The following is a 19,585-nucleotide window of genomic DNA, read 5'->3' on the forward strand; positions in this document are numbered from 1 at the left end:
CACTCTCTTTCACCATACACAAAGATAAACTCAAAATGGATGAAAGATCTAAATGTGAGACAAGATTCCATCAAAATCCTAGAGGAGAACACAGGCAACACCCTTTTGGAACCTGGCCACAGCAACTTCTTGCAAGATACATCCATGAAGGCAAAAGAAAAAAAAGCAAAAATGAATTATTGGGACTTCAGCAAGATAAAAAGCTTCTGCACAGCAAAAGAAACAGTCCACAAAACTGAAAGACAACCTACACAATGGGAGAAGATATTTGCAAATGACCTATCAGATAAAGGGCTAGTATCCAGTATGTATAAAGAGCTTATGAAACTCACCAGCAAATGGGCAAAAGACATGAACAGAAATCTCATAGAGGAAGACACAGACATGGCCAACAAGCACATGAGAAAATGCTCCGCATCACTGGCCATCAAGAAAATACAAATCAAAACCACAATGAGATACCAACTCACACCAGTGAGAATGGGGAAAATTAACAAGAGGAAACAACAAATGTTGGAGAGGATGCAGAGAAAAGGGAACCCTCTTACACTGTTGGTGGGAATATGAACTGGTGCAGCCACTCTGGAAAACTGTGTGGAGGTTCCTCAAAGAGTTAAAAATAGACCTGCCCTACGACCCAGCAATTGCACTGTTGGGGATTTACCCCAAAGATACAGATGCAATGAAACACGGGGACACCTGCACCCCGATGTTTATAGCAGCAATGTCCTCAATATCCAAACTGTGGAAGGAGCCTCGGTGTCCTTCAAAAGATGAATGGATCAAGAAGATGTGTTCTATGAATACAATGGAATATTACTCAGCCATTAGAAATGATAAATACCCACCATTTGCTTCGACGTGGATGGACCTCGATGGTATTCTGCTGAGTGAAGTAAGTGAATCAGAAAAGGACAAACATTATATGGTCTCATTCACTTGGGGATTATAAAAATTAATGAAAGGGAATAATGGGAAAGGAGAGAAAATGAGTGAAAATATCAATGAGGGTGACAAAACATGAGAGACACCTAACTCTGGGAAACTAACAAGGGGTAGTGGAAAGGGAGGTGGGTACGGGGTTGGGGTGACTGCGTGATGAGTACTGAGGGAAGCACTTGGTGGGATGAGTCTGGATGTTATGCTAAATGTTGGCAAATTGAACTCCACTAATAAAAAAAATTTAAAAAATATATATATGCTCTGAAAGACTTTACAAAATTTTTTTTGAAAACAGAAGAGGCAAGGAAATTTATCATCCTAGCATTATAATGATTATTTTTAACAGGTTTCATTATGTGTGCATTCACTGTTTTCCATATTTCATTTTATTTTTTTATTACAGATTTCCAGAAGTAGATCAAGATACATGGATCATTTTATCAAAAGCCATAATTTTTCATTTTTATCATGCTGCCTTCCTAAAATGACACCAGATGCAAGGACAAATTCCCTTCTACCACAGGGGGATATAGTTCATTATAAAAATAAAATACGTCAGGCAGCCTGGGTGGCTCAGCGGTTTAGCACTGCCTTCAGCCCAGGGCCTGATCCTGGAGACCTGGGATGGAGTCCCGTGTCAGGCTCCCTGCATGGAGCCTGCTTCTCCCTCTGCCTGTGTATCTGCCTCTGTGTGTGTGTGTGTGTGTGTCTCATGAATAAATAAAATCTTTAAAATGAAATAAAATAAGTCATTGCAAAAGAAGCCTTTGTAGGCTATCAGAGAGCATATGGTTTAGAGTCAGCTCATGGATAGAACGCCAGCTCAGTCTCTAGAGCTATATTCTTTGGGCAAGTCCCCAATATCTCTCTCGTTCAACATGAGTTCCCTCTTCCGTCATCTTTCTAAAGGGGTTAATACTTACTGTGCAGGGTTATTGTGAGGATTATAGATAATGCACATAAACCATAGTGACTGCAATGTAGGAGATATTGAATAAATATTAGAGAATAAGTCAATGTTCTGGTGAAAACACCGTTATAGGTATAAACAATCAGATAAGTAGGATAGCATTATATTTAACAATAGACAACCAGTAGGAACTTGAGTGATTTTTAATTATATTAATTTATGAAAAATGTTTTATTTATTTATTTATTTATTTATTTATTTATTTATTTAAGAGAAAGTGAGCGCACAAGCAGGGAGGAGAGGCAGTCTCCTCGTGAGCAGGGAACCCAACATGGGGCTGGACCTCAAGACCCTGGGATCATTCATTACCCGAGCCACAGGCAAATGCTTAATGACTGAACCACCCAAGTGCCCCCAAAAGTGTCTTTTTTAAAAAGGAATATTTAGAAGGGCACCTGGATGGCTCAGTGTTTGAGCATCTGCCTTCAGCTCAGGGCGTGATCCCGGGGTCCTAGGATGAGTCCTGCATCAGGTTCCCCGCAGGGAGCCTACTTCTCTCTGCCTATGTCTCTCCCCCTCTCTGCGTCTCTCATTAGTAAATAAATAAAATCTTGGAAAAAATAAAGCCATGTCTACTATGTGGATAGACGTGGGATTTTAAAAAAAAATGCTTTCAAAAATTGTAAGTGTTCTACAACAGAACACCTGTATTTTAAAATTGTCTCTCAGTAGTATCACTGTAATCTTTCTTTAAAAAAAATTATTTTTACTTGAGACAGACAGAGAGAAAACATGCATGCATGCGAAAACAGTGGAGGGGGGTAGAGGCAGAGAGAATCCTGAAGCAGACTCTCCGCTGAGCAGGGAGCCTGATGCAGTGTCATCCCAGGACCATGGCATCATGACCAGAGCCTAAACCAAGAGTCGGACGTTTAACTGACTGATCAATCCTGGTGCCCCACAATAATCTTTTAAATAAGCCTAAAACAGGAGCACCTGGGCAGTTCAGTGGTTGAGCATCTGCCTTTGGCTCAAGCAGTGATCCCGGGATCCCTGAATTGAGTCCCATATTGGGCTCCCTGCAGCGAGTCTGCTTCTTCCTCTACCTATGTCTCTCCCACTCTCTCTGTGTCTCTCGTGAATGAATAAAAAAAATAGCCTAAAACATCCTTGGTTAAAGAGGAAAGGGATAAAAACTACATCATCTATATTATTTCCTTGTTTACTGATGAGAATCCAATTTTAGGTTGTGTAACCTAAACAAACTGCAAGTGAAAGAACAGATTATTTCGTGTTTATCAAAGACCTTTTTGGTACTTCTGGATGCCAGGAAAACAAAAATTAACTTAAAGGTATCTATATTTTAAGAAAAGTATATTTGAGATGCTCACTGTCTAATGAGGAAGACTAATATATGAACAATGATAATATTGATGAGGAACAGAGGACTAGCTCAGGGCAGCACATTGATAAGTCCTTGAAACAGGCAGAGGGACATGGACATTCCTCTACAGACTCAACTGCCTCGACATTAATACTTTGCTAAGGGCAAAATGTAATCTTAGCCCAACCCCCAGGAGCCTATAGGTCTACTTTAACATATAAAATTTCCTTTAGGGATCCCTGGGTGGCGCAGCGGTTTGGCGCCTGCCTTTGGCCCAGGGCGCGATCCTGGAGACCCGGGATCGAATCCCACGTCGGGCTCCCGGTGCATGGAGACTGCTTCTCCCTCTGCCTGTGTCTCTGCCTCTCTCTCTCTCTCTCTGTGACTATCATAAATAAATAAAAATAAAATAAAATAAAATAAAATTTCCTTTAGAAATTTCCATTATCTCTAAACCCCCAAGATCCATGTTGGCAATCATCCTCCAAGCACATGGGCCACTGATACACATCTGAAGGGTCTCATGACTCAGGTTTTTTTTTTTTTTTTTAATTTTTTTTTTGACTCAGGTTTTATTAGACGGTAATAAGTGACCTTTTCCCAACAATAGCTAGGCCCTCGAGGTCCTGGAAACCTCAGCACGCCTGGCCCAGCAATGGAGCGTCTGCCTTCAGCTCAGGGCATGATCCTGGAGTTCTGGGATCAAGTCCCACATTGGGCTCCCTGCGTGGAGTCTGCGTCTCCCTCTGCCTGTCTCTCTGCCTCTCTCTGTGTGTGTCTCATGAATAAATAAATAAAATATATTTTTTAAAAAAGGTCCTGGTAACCTTGCTTCCAAAATTCCTTAGTACAGCTATCATCAAACCCCTCCAAACTCCCAGGTATATAATCAGCCACCCCTCACAGGCCCGGGACAGCAGCTCTTCCTGCCCATGGGTCCTGTCCCTGTGCTTTAATAAAACCACCATTTTGCACCAAAGACGTCTCAAGAATTCTTTCTTGTTTGTTGGCTCCGGACCTCATCTATATTCCAAAATTTCATCAATAAGATGTACTGAATTCATCTCAATTCACTTGGCGGGGGGGGGGGACTAGGAAAAGCTTGGTTGAGGAAAAAGATAATATTTGAGCTAGGACTTGAAGAGTAGGAATCCTCAGGTGAATGAGAGGGTAGGGTGAGAGAAAAGGAAAATACTCTGGCAGAAGTCCAGCAAATACAGACACTTGCAAGAGAATGTAGAAATATCAAGGAAGGCAGGTAATTCAGAATGACTTGTACAGGAAGGAACCTGAGATAAGCCTGGAAGAAGCAGACAAGGGTCAGGCTACAGAAGCCCTTTTATACTTTGAAAAATGGGTTAAAAGGTTTTCAGATTTTAATGTTAGCATCTCTGGCAATACTATGAAGGATTGGTTCAAGCATGACCAGTTAGGCAGTATTGTAATAGATTTGTAAGAGTGATAAAGGTCTGAAAGGTGGGCATCATGGGAAAGGAGTTAGAATCTGATTCCTTTTTTAAAATTTTTAAAAGATTTTATTTATTTATTCATGAGAGACACAGAGACAGAGAGAGAGGCAGAGACAGGCAGAGGGAGAAGCAAGCTCCACGCAGGGAGCCCGATGTGGGACTCGATGCCGGGTCTCCAGGATCACGCCCTGGGCTGAAGGCGGCGCTAAACCGCTGAGCCACCCAGGCTGCCCTGATTCTTTTTAAAACTATTTTATTGAGATAAAAGTGTACCTAACATAAAATCAACTGTTTTAAAGCATATGATTTATTGATGATTCCTTTTTAAAATAGTCTACCTCCTGCTAGGCCCTTCTGCTTCTATTCCAATGAAAGATTTAATGAATAAATATAATTAAACTGGATGAAATAGCTGTTTAAAAACCTTCAGTTTTCTTATTTATAAAAAGTGGTTACTGTAGAGATTCAGACAACACCATCACATGAGGTAAAAAGTGAAAGTGTTCTAATGAACAATCCCAACTACCCAGAGATAGCCACTGTTAAGACTGTTGTGTATCCTCAAAAAAGTTTCTCTATACATACATATGAACTTATATATAGGTGGTTTTGTGGGGGGGGGGTACATAAAAGGCATCTAAAATATAAAGCATTGCTCTATATCTTGTTACCCATGTAAAAATATCTTGGAATCCTCTGAAAAAAAAGCCTGTTCACTTCACTATACCTTTGCAAACGGTATGTTTTTATTTTACTCTTCCAACTTATTAACTCATTTTAATTTGCCAGCTTTTGTTTTTTCTTATAGTACAAATATTCAGAAACAGAAAGTATAGGTTCCTTTAAGTTCAGCTCAAGTTGACAAGCACCCGAGATGCCTAAATGGTATTTTAAAAGTGAGTGTACAGGTGTTGTGTACTAGAGGAAGTACAAAATGTACAGGAACTAGCATAAGACTGACCGACCTAGGGTTGTAGTCCTTGTTCTGCAACAAGTAACTGTGTAAGCTTAGGATTCAGTTTTCTTCATCCATCAAATTAGGGAGCATAAATAATATAAATAGTTGTTAGTAATCTCTAAAGCTCTAAGTCATGTTTCAAAACACAATGTTAAAATACCTTTGTTTGGATCACTTAACGGTAAGAATATTGTTATTGTATCTCCTCTACTTGCCATAGCCCGTAAATTCCACAGAGGGAATCTTAGTTTTGTTCACTTATGCATACCAAGCTCCTACAATAGTGCCTGGCATGTTTGATATTGGTAAATGACTGAAAATGGCTAAAGAGCTTCCATCCCAGTAAATTGCTTTGAATCAATTATTTGGACAGTGTCATAAATCTAGCATAATTTAGTTTTTCAGTTTAATTCTCACATTCCTGAAGCGAAAATGTCACAAACATATAGCTCTTAGACGTCTATAAGGGAGTTGCATCTACTGACAGCAGAAAGATTCAAGATATTCTACCCCACCCGACCCCCGCCGGACCTAGAGTCAAATTTCTCCTACCACCTGGTGGGGCCCAAGCTCAAAGTAGTGTCAAAACTCTCAGCTATGTGCATGCACAGGCCTATAGAAGCCAGGTTGTCACCTACCCCACCCTCTCAGACTCTATCTTCCTAGAAGACAAGGAGTTAGTTTCTTCTCTCACAAACCCCATAACTCTTAAAAACGGTGAAACCGGAGCCACCGAAAGACGGAACCACTGAGGAAAGGGGATGGGAAGGAGTACCGACCCTCTCAAGCCCCACTCTTTGGGGAAAGCCGTGTTGGAAACATCGTCCTCACCTCCTTCTTTCTTTGGGCAGAGGCTGAGGGAACCCCGTAACTGAGCAGCAGCGCCACCGCCATGTTCGCGGAGACACACCAAAGCCACCAACGCGCTGCCATGTTCGCTCCTCTCTCTCCGAGAAGCCAAACTTTCCTCGGGCTGTGTCTGTGTATTGGGCGTGAGAACAGGCAAACCAGCCCACTACCCCTCCTCATTGGTCCAGCTCAGTCCTACTGGGCGACCCTTCACGTTACGTCACGACGCTCTACTGCTAGAGGCACGCTAAAAGATGGTTTACTTCTAATTGGTCTCCGTTAGCCAATAGAAAAAGGATAATCTGGTGGTTTTTCATTGGTCCGCTAAGGTTGATTAACCGCCCCTTTCATTTATGTAAATATGAAATGTTTAATGCGGCTGCAAGGGCGCATGCGCATGCGCAGTTGTAAACCATTGCGGGTTGGGGTTTTATTCCTCTGGTCCAAAATGGCTTAAAGTTGTTAAAACGGGTTTTTTTCCCCCAGTCATTTAGAAGTCCTGGAAATCCACCTTGTTTGTGTAATATTCTAGAAAATTTGGACCTAGCCACGTGATTGTTAGCTATATTATACCCTCATTCTGCCCCTAAAGTTTTTCAAATCAAGATGAAAAAAGTAAAAGCAGGAAAGAAATACTGAATATTTTTAAAAGTAAACAGGCAAGAGATTGTAGAATACCTCCTGTGTCCCAGGAACTGTGCCATATGCAGTGAACAGAGCAGACATCAAAAGTTATTTTTCAAAGTTTTTTCATGACATTTTAAAAGTTAAATCTTTTATTACTTTAAGACAAGGACTTAACTTTCAGGTTATAGACAGCAAATGCCATCTTTTTATTTTATTTGGGAGATGAGCATGAAACTAAGGTTGTAAGGAAGTATTTCTGTCTTTTTAATTTTTTAAAAGATTTTATTTATTTATTTATTTATTTATTTATTTATTTATTTATTTATTTATTTATTCATGAGAGACCCAGAGAGAGGCAGAGACGGAGGCAGAGGGAGGAGCAGGCTCCCTGCGGGGAGCCTGATGTGGGGCTTTATCCCAGGACCTGGGGATCACACCCTAAGCCAAAGGCAGATGTTCAACCACTGAGCTGCCCAAGTGCCGGTCTCTTTCTAGTTTTTGTGTCATAGTCTATTTTCATTAAATATCAATTCCCCTATGTAAAAAATAATAAAAATCCTACATAGCTGAAGAAGTTTCCATTCATTTGGTCCAGTTCTGTTTATCATAGTGGGTTGTAAAACTGGGATGATTTAACTAGAGAAGAATAATATACTCAAGAGGAAAAATACCAACAAAATAAAATCAGTTGCCTGTAATTTGGATTCATTTTCATGGTGTGAAAATCCTATAACTACTTTTTTAGGTCTTGTTGGGAAATACATGCACATGTATGCACAGAGAAAAAGAATTTCCTTATATTGGAGAGACAAGGATATGTGTATGGAAGGGAAAATACTGGTTCTAGAGTAGATATATGTGATCTGGAGATATGAAAAACATTTTAAAACATAAACAGACACTCATAAGAATAATAAAAATTAAAAGTATGTGGAGACAGCTGTGTGATTCCATTTATATGACATTCTGGAAAAGACAAACTTAAAGAGACAGAGAATAGATCAGTGGCTATCTGGGTCTGGATGTGGAAAAGAGAGGTTGGCTACAAAGGAGCCACACAAGGAGATTTTTGTGGTGGTAGAACTGTTATTTCCTTTATTTTGGGGATGGTTACACTAGGCATTTGTCAAAACTCACAGACTGGTACACCAAAAAGGAATGAATTTTACTGCATGTAAGTTGAATGAATAAAATTTAAGGTAAGTTTTCAAACACAGAAATCTCACCTATCATGTTGGCAAAAATTCAATACATGCCATCATCAAGGCTGTAGGAACACGTATTGTCCCTTATACAATGCTGGTGGGAATGCAAAATGGTATATTTATGGAGGGTAAGCTGACAGTACCTAGCAAAACTACATACACAATTATCCTCTGATCCAGCAATCCCATTTCTAGGCAACTACTCCAAAAAGTAAGAATATATGTGCAAACATTATTCACTTTAGCCCTATTTATAGTTGAAATACTCTCAAAACTACCCAAATGCTCAAATACAGGAGACTGAATATACTATGGCACATTGTTGGTTTACAAACTGGCCCCTGTACATGCAGAGCAAGGAATGACCAAGGAGAGACCATGGCAGAACACTCTAGGTTGATACGTTTTTAATTTTTTAATTTTTAAACATTTTATTTATTTATTTTAGAGAGAGTGAGCATGAGAATGTGAGCACAAGCAGGGTAGAGGGAGAGGGAGGGAGAGGGAGAAGCAGACTCCTCACTGAGAGGAAAGCCTGACTTGGGGCTCAGTCCCAGGACCCTGAGATCATGACCTGAGCTAAAGTCAGACGTTTAACCAACTAAACCACCCAGGAGCCCCTAAAATTTTTATTTTTCTTCTCGAAGTACAGTTGACATACAATGTTACATTAGTTTCAAGCATATGACAGTGATTTTACAATTCATTTTTTAAATTTGTAAATGCAAAGTGAAGATTTTTTAAAATTTATTTATTTATTAATGAGAGACACAGAGGCAGAGACATAGGCAGAGGGAAAAGCAGTCTCCTCAAGGGAGCTCATTGCAGGGACTAGATTCCAGGACCCAGGGGACAACACCCTGAGCCAAAGGCAGACGCTCAACCAGTGAGCCACCCAGGCGTCCCAGAATGTGGTAAAATTTAAATCGAATACAAACAGAAAAAGGTAGCTTGACATTATCTCAAATGAAAAAAACAATCACACTAAAGAAAAAAACTAATCTGGGGCATCCCGGGTGGCTTAGCGGTTTAGTGCTGCCTTCAGCCCAGGGCATGATCCTGGAGACCCAGGATCGAGTCCCATGTCAGGCTCCCTGCATGGAACTTGCTTTGCCCTCTGCCTGTGTCTCTGCCTGTCTCTCTCTCTGTATGTGTCTCTCATGAATAAATAAAGTCTTAAAAAAACTAATCTGAATAATTTGTGAACACACCACTTTGATTATATCCTATTAGACTAAGAAAAAAAAACTACAAGCAAATCTTGAATTCTACTAAGTAGGTTTGTTTTTCATAGTGATATGACTACAGCAATTCCGAAAAATTTATTATGTATAATATGCATAAACATTGATGTTATTGAGAGTCAGGATTTTCACATGGAAGAAGGGAGATACAAACATGAAATGAGGGGGACACCTGCGTGGCTCAGTGGTTGGCCGGCTGCCTTTGGCTCAGGTAGTGATCCTGGGATCTGGGATCTGGTCCCTCATCGGGCTCCTGCAAGGAGCCTGCTTCTTTCTCCCTCTGCCTATGTCTCTGCCTCTCTCTCAATCTGTCTCTCATGAATAAATAAATCTTTAAAAAAAACAAATATGAAATGAAGGAAAGTAAAAAATAACTTTTGTGATTGAACTGAAACTGGAGTTATTAGTATAAATTTATCATTCATAATATATATTCCTAGCTCTATTTGCTGAAAGGACTAGAAGCAATGACACTCTGATATGAATGAGCACACCTGATACCAAATATATGTTGCTAAATACCATCTCTAAAAGAAATTAGGGCTTCTTAGAGAAATGGCTGGTTCCAGTGCTGGGGTAGCAAAATTACAAATGAACTTGGACCATCTTGTGTCAGAAAATAAACCCGTGCTCAAAAAAAAAAAAAAAGAAGTCATGTAAAGTAATTAAAAAAATATATAAGACAGCTTGAAGGGAATCCTACTGATCACATCTCAGACTATTGGTAACTAAAATAAATCATAATAGCAATAGATTAAAACTACTGAATCTACAAATCCATATTGATAATGAACAAATAAATTGGAGAAGGGATAAAATTCCTCCCTACAGTGGAACACTCATTATATGGATGCCTGGGTGGCTCAGCAGTTGAGCGTCTGCCTTTGGGTCAGGACGTGATCCCTGGGGCAGATCCCTTGGATCCGGGGTCCTGGGATCCAGTCCTGCATTGGGTTTCTCATGGGGAGCCTGCTTCTCCCTCTGCCTATGGTTCTGCCTCTCTCTTGTGTCTCTCATGAATAAATAAAATCTTTTAAAAATCACTCAATATTAAATATAGAAGGAATGATAGAAAAATTAGCATATGAAACTTTCATACTAATAATTGATTTAGGCAAATTCATCAGTGGATACAAAAACTAGTGAGTAAAATTTTGATGAAGTACAGGATATTCACATAGTCTTGATGTATTCTTCACACTACTTGTTTTATTACAAAGAAAAAAAACAGTAACTTTAGTGTGGGAACTTAGAAGCCACTCTTTGGACCAAATGATTAAAGTTGGCAATAATGAGACAATAATGGAACATTTTATGCTTCCTGAAAGATGCCCTAAGAAGACACATCTATTATGTAGTATTCCTGCCAGAAGTGCATAAATTGAATTTAATTATGAGAAAATATCAAGCACACACAATATGTGGAACTTTTATAAAATAACTGGCCTATACTCTTCAAAAATATTGATTACCTGAGAACACAGAACTGTGGAGTCAGAAGGTCTGTTACCAGTTCTTCCACTTACACCTGATAATTTTATCTTCTACTAGTCATTTAGATTCTGCACCTCACTTTCTCCATATGTAAAACTGAGAGAATAAAGATTACCTGTAGTAAGAAAAAGAAAAGGCTGTGGAACTATTCAATTTTAAAGGAGACTAAAGACATATAACAATTAAATTCAATATGGGGATCTGGATTGAATTCTGGGTAGAGACACTGGAACAGTTGATGAAATTGGAATATGAGCTGTATTGTATCAATATTAAATTTTATATATATATGAGAGAGAGAGAGAGAGAGAGAGAGAGAGAGAATGCACATGCGGCAAAATATTATCCAAGTGGTGAACCTTGGCAATTGGTGTTTAGGTGTTCTCCTCTCACCACCAATATTTTATTATGAAAATATCAGAAACAGAACAGAAAAAGTGGGGACACCTGGGTTGCTCAGCAGTTGAGCATCTGCCTTCAGCTCAGGGCGTGATCCTGGAGTCTCGGGTCGAGTCTCACACCAGGCTCCCTGTGTGGAGCCTGCTTCTCCCTCTGCCTATGTCTCTGCCTCTCTCTCTGTGTCTCTCATGAATTTATCTGACTTTCATGGTTACGTCCAGTATCTTGCCCTTAAGGAAATTTTTCAAGATCTTAATGTGAGCATCATTGATGCCTGGGATATAACAATTGCATATGGTACGAAGAGTGTGCACCCACCTCAATCTGTAGTCAGAAATGAAGTTAATATATTATTAAACTATATTTGCTGGGATCCCTGAGTGGCGCTAGTGGTTTAGCGCCTGCCTTTGGCCCAGGGTGCGATCCTGGAGACCCAGGATCGAATCCCACGTCGGGCTCCCGGTGCATGGAGCCTGCTTCTCCCTATGTCTCTGCCTCTCTCTCTCTCTCTCTCTCTCTCTCTCTCTCTGACTATCATAAATAATAAAATAAAAAAAATTAAAAAAAAACTATATTTGCTAAACACCTCTGAAATTCACTCACTTGATTAAAAATATTTATAAAGTGTTTGCCGTCATGCCAGATCTTGTGTTTGGCTCTGAACTCCCAATTAGCATGAGATCTGCACTATTGCTAATCAATAAACAACCAATTCAACAAATAAATAACTTCTAATTGGGCTTCTACTTAAGAATAAAAATTGAAAATACCCATGAAAAGGACCATACTTCTTGATCAGAGTCATGCCACTCTTCACAAATGGGAAGTCAGGACACCTAATGGTTAAAAGTTGTCTCTGATTCATGGAAATCCAGTGCAATAAAGTCATTTAAAAAAAAAAGGTTAAGATTTTAGATAAAATTTTAAAAGAACAGAAAAAGTGAAATAATTGTACTCTGAATATCCATTCTACAATCCATTTGTTGTATTTACTTTATCACACATTTATCCACATATTATTTTTTTACTATTTATTTATTTATTTATTTTTACTATTCTTGCAACTTTTCTCTAAATTTGAAATCATTTCAAAATTAAAAGTTAAATCAGTATGTGTATATATATATATATGAGTATATAGTATATATATAGTATATAGTATAAAGGAGATAAAAAAAATTAGAGAAGTGAAGAAAGTTTGGGGGACTCAAAAGAATTCCTAGTGTGGAGCGAAATACAAGCTCAAGCCTCTGAAACACCATCTTGAAGTTAGGGCCTTTGATTATTCAGTCTAAGATCAGCATCTCAGTTTTCATATGCACAGCCTTAAACCTGGCTCCAAGGTGGTGGTGGTGGTGGTGGAGTTTCTCTCATTCTTCACTGAATACCATCATCTCTCACCTACGACGCGTGAAACTACATTTCCCAAAAAACCTTTATCTTTCCTGCCTGTAAAGAGGATTAAAATTTCCATAAAGTTGGGTTTTTTTTTTACAGGTGTCGCGAGATTTCTCTAAATCTCATTAAAGAGCCCAGCCGGAAGCCATTTTGTTTTTCAGGGCTCTTTGCAAGGGTACTTAGCACGAAGTTGTAGCAAAGCAGTCACCGCAGTTGCACCGTTCTGCCTTCAGCTTCAGGATGTTTCCCGTGGCCAGAAACGCTCTAAGTCGTCTCCGAGGTAAGCAAAAATTATGAGCAAATAATTTCCAACCGCCTTTTACGCATTTGTCCTAGTAGTCTCTCGCGCCCTTTTCTTCCGTCTACATCCCGATTTCCTAATTAAAAATGCGAGGTCTCCGACCTCGCCCCAAGTAATTGGGAAGCTGTCCTTAGCTTTAACTTTATCGCCTGGTGTTTCCGTTTTGGTTCTCAGCTCATTTTCTGTTACCAGAGTCATAGCATAGTTTTTTGTTTTTTAAAATTCACTTAATACGATTTCAGGGAAGGAGATTCTTGGTGGACACTACTCATTCCTTCTGTAATTTCGTAAATTTTAGCTTCGAGGATACATTTACCCTCAAAGAGAAGAACCTCCTTTTCTAATCCTGTAACTGTAATGGAAGGATACTGTAAATCTAGCTCTTTCTCTGGTTTCATTGCAAGGAGACAACCCTGCAGCTTTTATGTTTTTTTGTTTGTTAATTATTAGCTTATAGGAAAATAGTTGTCGTTTTTTTTCTCATCTAACAGGCAGGTACGAGGGAATTTTGAGACCAGCTGTGTGTATTGAGAATGCATTATATTGGAAAGAGAAAATTCATTTCCGTACTTGACTTGCAGTGAAGGTGACCTTGAGTAACGTGAGCAGTTATTTAATATTGAAAGTGACCTTAAGCAATTACCACTTAGCTATCCTTTTATTTTCACTTTAGAGTCATTAAAGGTATTACGAGACTGCGTTCTAAACACTCAAACAGCTTTGACAATCACCAAAAAAAGAGTTGCTCAGTTTGTTTTTCAGTATTTCAAAAGCCACATCTATTATTTCTTTCACTTTGGGCAAGGGATTTTTCTCTGAACCTCATTTTCCTCCTTTGTAAAATAGGGGGTTAGTAAATTATTCCTACCTCATACAATTGTTGAAGATTATATGAGATTACCAATACATAATAGTAACCATTTCTTTTTACAGAGGAGAGGTCTAAAGAAGTCCACTTGGGTGACCTGAATTTTGAGGTCACGAGATGTTGCAGAATTGTTTGGTAATTTTAACTTATTTACCCTTTGAGTAGGTAGGGCCTTGTACCTCAGAAGGAGTTTTTTGTTTTGTTTTTTTTTCAATGTAGAATTCACACATTCACTTTTTAACTGCTTTAGAGCAGAATATGTTGTGAAATGTTTCTAAATTTGCTCATCCCATGTATGAAAGAAGAAAAGAAAACCTGTAAGGCAGTTAAGAGGAGAAATCATTAATGGCCAAGTAACTATCCTGAAATAACCCACTGTATCACATAGAAGCCGTTATACTCTTAAATGCTAACGAATGGGCAACGTTGCTGTTTCTTTTTTCTTTTTTTCTTGCTGTTTTTAAATTTTTAAAAAGATTTTATTTATTTATTTGAGAGAGAGAGAGAGAGATCACAAGCCAGGGGGAAGGGCAGAGGGAGAAGCAGACTCCCTGTTGAGCAGGGAGCCCAATGTTGGGCTCCATCCCAGGACCCTGGGATTATGATCTGAGTCAAAGACAGAAACTTAAATGACTGAGCCAGCCAGGCACCCTTGCTGTTTTTTATTTATTTTAAAGATTTTATTTATTTATTCATGAGAGACACGGAGAGAGACAGAGGCATTGGCAGAGGAGAAGCTGGCTCCATGCAGGGAGCCGGATGTGGGATTCCATCCTGGGACTCCAGGATCATGCCCTGAGCTGAAGGCAGACACTTAACTGCTGAGCCACCCAGGTGTCCCACCTTGCTGTTTTTTAAATATGCTTTACATTGCAGGGGCGCCTGGGTGGCTCAGCGTGTTAAGCCTCCAATCCGTGGTTTCAGCTAGGGTCGTGATCTCAAGTGTCTTGGGGTCCGCAGAAGTCAGGCTCCGTGCTCAGCGGGGAGTCTGCTTCTCTTCCTCTACCCTTCCCCTTGCACATTCTCGGTCTCTCCAAATAAATCTTTTTTTTTTCTCCAAATAAATCTTTAAAAAAATATATGCTTTCCATTATGTAAGTACCATTTGAGGCTGTAAAACAATAAGGATCTGATACTTAGGAAGAGAAAAAAATCTGGAAATACGTATTTTGCAGTTTTGGTTCTTTGCCAAGCAAGCTCTCTTAAGAGCCTCTAGAGGCAATTTTAAAACTCATTCTACTAAAATAATAGTAAGGCAAAGTTTTAATATCATTCTGCTCAAAAACCTTTGCATCTACCAAAAAAGTAGCCCCTCCATTATCCTTTCTAGTTTTATTCCTATTACTTGTCTATATACCTTGTTCTTCATACATAATTGGTTTTGTAGTACACTGGGCTTTTTATTCCTCCACCTTTTTTCAGATTTCCCTTTCCTTCATCTACATAAGCAAATCCTACCTGCTGTTCAAAGTATTTAGCTAATATTCTACTTAGAGTGATTTGTGTATATAAATCTCGTATCCTATAGACTGCAGGTTACTTGAGGACAGGGTCTATGTCTTACATATTTTCATATACTCCATTTCTTTCAGCAAGTGTTGCATTTATTAGTAATTAAAAAAAAAATCAAGTTTACTCTAGTTTTGGAGGGTTTTTTTTGTAATTGTAAGGTCATAAACATTTAATGTGCTTTCATTCCATTTTGGGTTTACCTTTTTATGTTGTCAAGTTGTTGAGCACTGCAGAGTTAAACTAGTGAAAATTTAAGTCCTAAATATTCATATTATGAATAGGAGGCAAGTTCCAGAGGTTTGTAGTGAATGTTACTGGCATCACCTGTTCTGTTTTATCCCCTAAGATTGTATTTTATTTTATTTTATTTTATTTATTTTTTTAAAGATTTTATCCATTTATTCATGAGAGAGAGAGAGAGAGAGAGAGAGAGAGAGAGAGAGAGGCAAAGACACAGTCAGAGGGAGAAGCAGGCTCCATGCAGTGAACCCGACGTGGGATTCGACCCTGGGTCTCCAGGATCACACCCTGGGCTGAAGGCAAGGCACTCAACCGCTGAGCCACCCAGGAATCCCTCCCCTAAGATTTTATTATGAAAACTTTCAGACAGAGAAAAGTTGGAAGAATTGTATGATAAATACATATGCACTGCAGAAGTACGATTAAATTTTGACGTATTTTTCTCACATATCTATACATCTGTCAAATTATTTTTGATGCATTTTAAAGTTCACTACTTTGCTTTTAGCTACAATGCGTTTTAACATTTTATTGAACATAATACTATAAAGATAACTTTGCTTTCCTGATTAGCAATATCAATTTTTTTTTTTTAGCAATATCAATTACATGTTCTCTTTTCCTTGTAACTGATACACTTCTGTATTTTTTTTTTAAGTTCAAAGCATTCCACAAACAATGGCAAGGCAGAGTCACCAGAAACGGGCACCTGATTTCCATGATAAATATGGTAATGCTGTATTAGCTAGTGGAGCCACTTTCTGTATTGCTGTATGGGCATATGTAAGTACTGTCGATTGATAATTTTCTATGTTAGATGTTTTTCTCTTCCTATTTATGAATTCAAAATGTTTTCGCACAGTATACATTTCTAGTTAAGAGGGACTTCAAAGATTTCCTGATGTAATTACCCACCCACTGCAGGAATATCTTCCATAGCATTAAGCATTCATATTCTACCCATCATTTTCTTGCAACAAATTCTGATCCCGTTTCCATGTATCAACCATTAGATATTAGAAGATTGTTATCATGTCTCCTGGATCTTCTCTTTTAGATTAAATATCCTTAGATCTGTTAATCACTTTTTGTTACATGATTTCCAGGGTTTTCACCATCTTTGGGTCACCTTCCTTCGCTTAATTAGTTTCTCTTCTAAAAGAATTTTAGAAGAGAAACTGTTGTACCCCAGAACTGAGTACAACATATTATGGATGAGATGTAAAGTGACTTGCTTTCATTTTAGTTTTTTAAATCTTATATTTAACAGTCTTACCAGTTCTACTTGTTGGTTAAAAGTAGGATAAATACATACATACATACGTACAGTTCTTAAGAGATACCTATCAACCCTTGCCTTTATAAACAAAGATTTTTATTAATGGGGCTTTTCATTCTTGTTTTCAACCTTCCTTAAATATATTGTTAAAATAGATATGTGTACTTAATTAGAAGAGTAAATGGGTGGTGAACAAATGTGTGATCGGGGGCACTTTTGGAGGTGGTGTTCCTTGATGAAAGGATATTATAAAAGTATTGTTTGGCAGTATTTGGGTAGTTCTGGTTGAGTGAAGCAATGTTTTGAGGTAGTAGAGAAATGTGAAGTAAAAATTTGAATTAATTAAAAATTCAATTGTTCAGTTATACAAGCCATATTTCAGTTGCTCAATAGCCTTATGTGGCTATTGTGTTAGTGAAGATCTAGACATTTCTTGCATCTCAGGACACCCTATCAAACAGTACTGTTCTAACGAATTAGGACAGCAATTAGCTTTGGCCTATGTGGAGGGCACTACATCCCAGCTGAGTTTCTGTGTGTTTTTAACCTGTAGAGTAGCTTTGTCACTTTTAAGAAATAGTCTCCAAGGAAGAGTGGATTCTGGTTTAAACATTTATAACTAATAGTGTTTTAATTCTTACAGACAGCAACACAAATTGGAATAGAATGGAACCTATCCCCTGTTGGCAGAGTCACCCCAAAAGAATGGAGGGATCAGTAATCCCAGCTGGTGTAATAATGAATTGTTTCAAAACCAACTCATAATTGATGCCAGGTGAAAGCACTGTGCACCTACTAAAATATGGCATGATTTAAGAAATAAAGTACATTTGAAACCTTCATGTTGGTTTGTTTCTTTTGTAATGAAACCAAGCTTGGTCACTTTTCTTTTTTTTTAAAGATTTTATTTATTTATTCATGAGAGACACACACACACACAGAGAGAGAGAAAGGCAGAGATAGAAGCAGGCTCCATGCAGGGAGCCCGACGTGGGACTCAATCCCGGATGTCAGGATCATGCCCTGGGCCAAAGATGGCGCCAAACCGCTGAGCCACCCAGGCTGCCCTCACTTTTCATTTATTTGACTTTAGTGTTACTATTAAAGTCAGATGCTTTACAAGTTCTTAAATAATTTTTCTTTCTGAGGTAGTAGTATGAAAGTAAAATTTGGCTGTTACCTGGAAGTCAACTTTACAGTAGGCTGAAATTATAGTTCATGGAATAACTGATCACAGTTATATTAGGTCATCTTTGAGTAGATACTGAATATGCTTACTACTTTCACCTCTAATTTGTTTATACTTGGAATTGGCATTGTTAAGTCCTTTTTACTCCTGCCAAGAGAACTTGGGATGTCACCAGACCAAGGGAAGAGTGGGCCTATCATATGAACTCCTAGGACATCTGAAGATTAGGTAGCTCCTTGGCTCCATTGACATTTATCTTGGAGCTTTGAAACTTTCATTATATTTAAGATGTTTATGATGCTATTAAAGGATCTGCCAAATAAAGTTTATTTTCACTTACCCAGTTACTATCAGTGGTGACCTGCTGTTGGCTTTCTGTAATTATACCAACTTTTTGATGCATATATTCTGAATTCAGTATGACTTTAGATTTTGTTTTTTTTTTTTTTTTTTTTTTTTTTTTTTTTTTAAATTTTTATTTATTTATGATAGTCACAGAGAGAGAGAGAGAGGCAGAGACACAGGTGGAGGAAGAAGCAGGCCCCATGCACCGGGAGCCCGATGTGGGATTCGATCCCGGGTCTCCAGGATCGCGCCCTGGGCCAAAGGCAGGCGCCAAACCGCTGCGCCACCCAGGGATCCCTGACTTTAGATTTTGTATGTAAGATGCTAAATGAAGAAAACATCTGTACCATGTACTTCATTACTTCCTTGGCTGAAGGTGTAAAAAGCCTCATGTTTGTTGATAGTGCTCAAATAAGCAGAAAATGGAATTTGGGTGGAGTAATCTATGTAAGCTAAATTAGAGATTCCTAAATTCACTTACCTATGCAATAAGTTATAAGATGAATGACTTTTAGGATTCCCCAAACATACCTGATGTAGATAAGGATTTATGCATAACCAAACCTTTGAAAGATTTTTAATTATATGAAATACTAGAAGAATGCTCTCCTGGCAATATGTTCTGTTTTCTCATTAAATGCATCAGTCAAATCCAGTAAGTAATTTCATTGAGAAGGAAAAGTTGAATGTCCTTGCAAAGTAAGTGCTTGCAAGATTAGTAACAGCGTGATAGTGCCAGTATTTGATAAAACTTGAATGAACGCTTGCTTATTTATTTAGAAAGCATGTTAAAATAGGACTGAAGTATTCAATTGCATGTAACCCTGAAATGTGATTAAGCAAAATAAATGCTAAGGAAGTTTCAACATTCCGTTATTTACTTTTTTATTCCTGAATTGGCATTGAGGATTACTAATGACTAAAGGTAATAGTAGTCATTTTCTTTTTTTCTTTCTTTCCTCTTCTGAGGAG

General features: G+C 38.4%; 2 protein-coding genes across 2 annotated transcripts in view; one reads left to right on the forward strand and one right to left on the reverse strand.

Annotated features, from left to right (window-relative positions):
* Nucleotides 1-6,700, reverse strand: part of MAGT1 (magnesium transporter 1) — a 61,165-nt gene extending 54,465 nt beyond the window's left edge. The window contains exon 1 of the mRNA XM_041741677.1: nucleotides 6,495-6,700. Within this exon, the coding sequence (XP_041597611.1) occupies nucleotides 6,495-6,692 (198 nt within the window). The 5' untranslated portion in view covers nucleotides 6,693-6,700. The remainder of the gene's footprint in view (nucleotides 1-6,494) is intronic.
* Nucleotides 6,701-12,998: 6,298 nt separating this feature from the next.
* On the forward strand, nucleotides 12,999-17,919 carry LOC121482288 (cytochrome c oxidase subunit 7B, mitochondrial). Its single transcript, XM_041740143.1, has 3 exons — nucleotides 12,999-13,159; nucleotides 16,459-16,583; nucleotides 17,723-17,919. Exons 1-3 carry the CDS (start codon nucleotides 13,120-13,122, stop codon nucleotides 17,798-17,800), a joined length of 243 nt encoding a protein of 80 aa, XP_041596077.1. The 5' UTR covers nucleotides 12,999-13,119; the 3' UTR covers nucleotides 17,801-17,919.
* Nucleotides 17,920-19,585: the final 1,666 nt, after the last annotated feature.

This window comes from Vulpes lagopus, chromosome X (genome assembly GCF_018345385.1).
Source record: "Vulpes lagopus strain Blue_001 chromosome X, ASM1834538v1, whole genome shotgun sequence".
NCBI lineage: Eukaryota > Metazoa > Chordata > Mammalia > Carnivora > Canidae > Vulpes > Vulpes lagopus.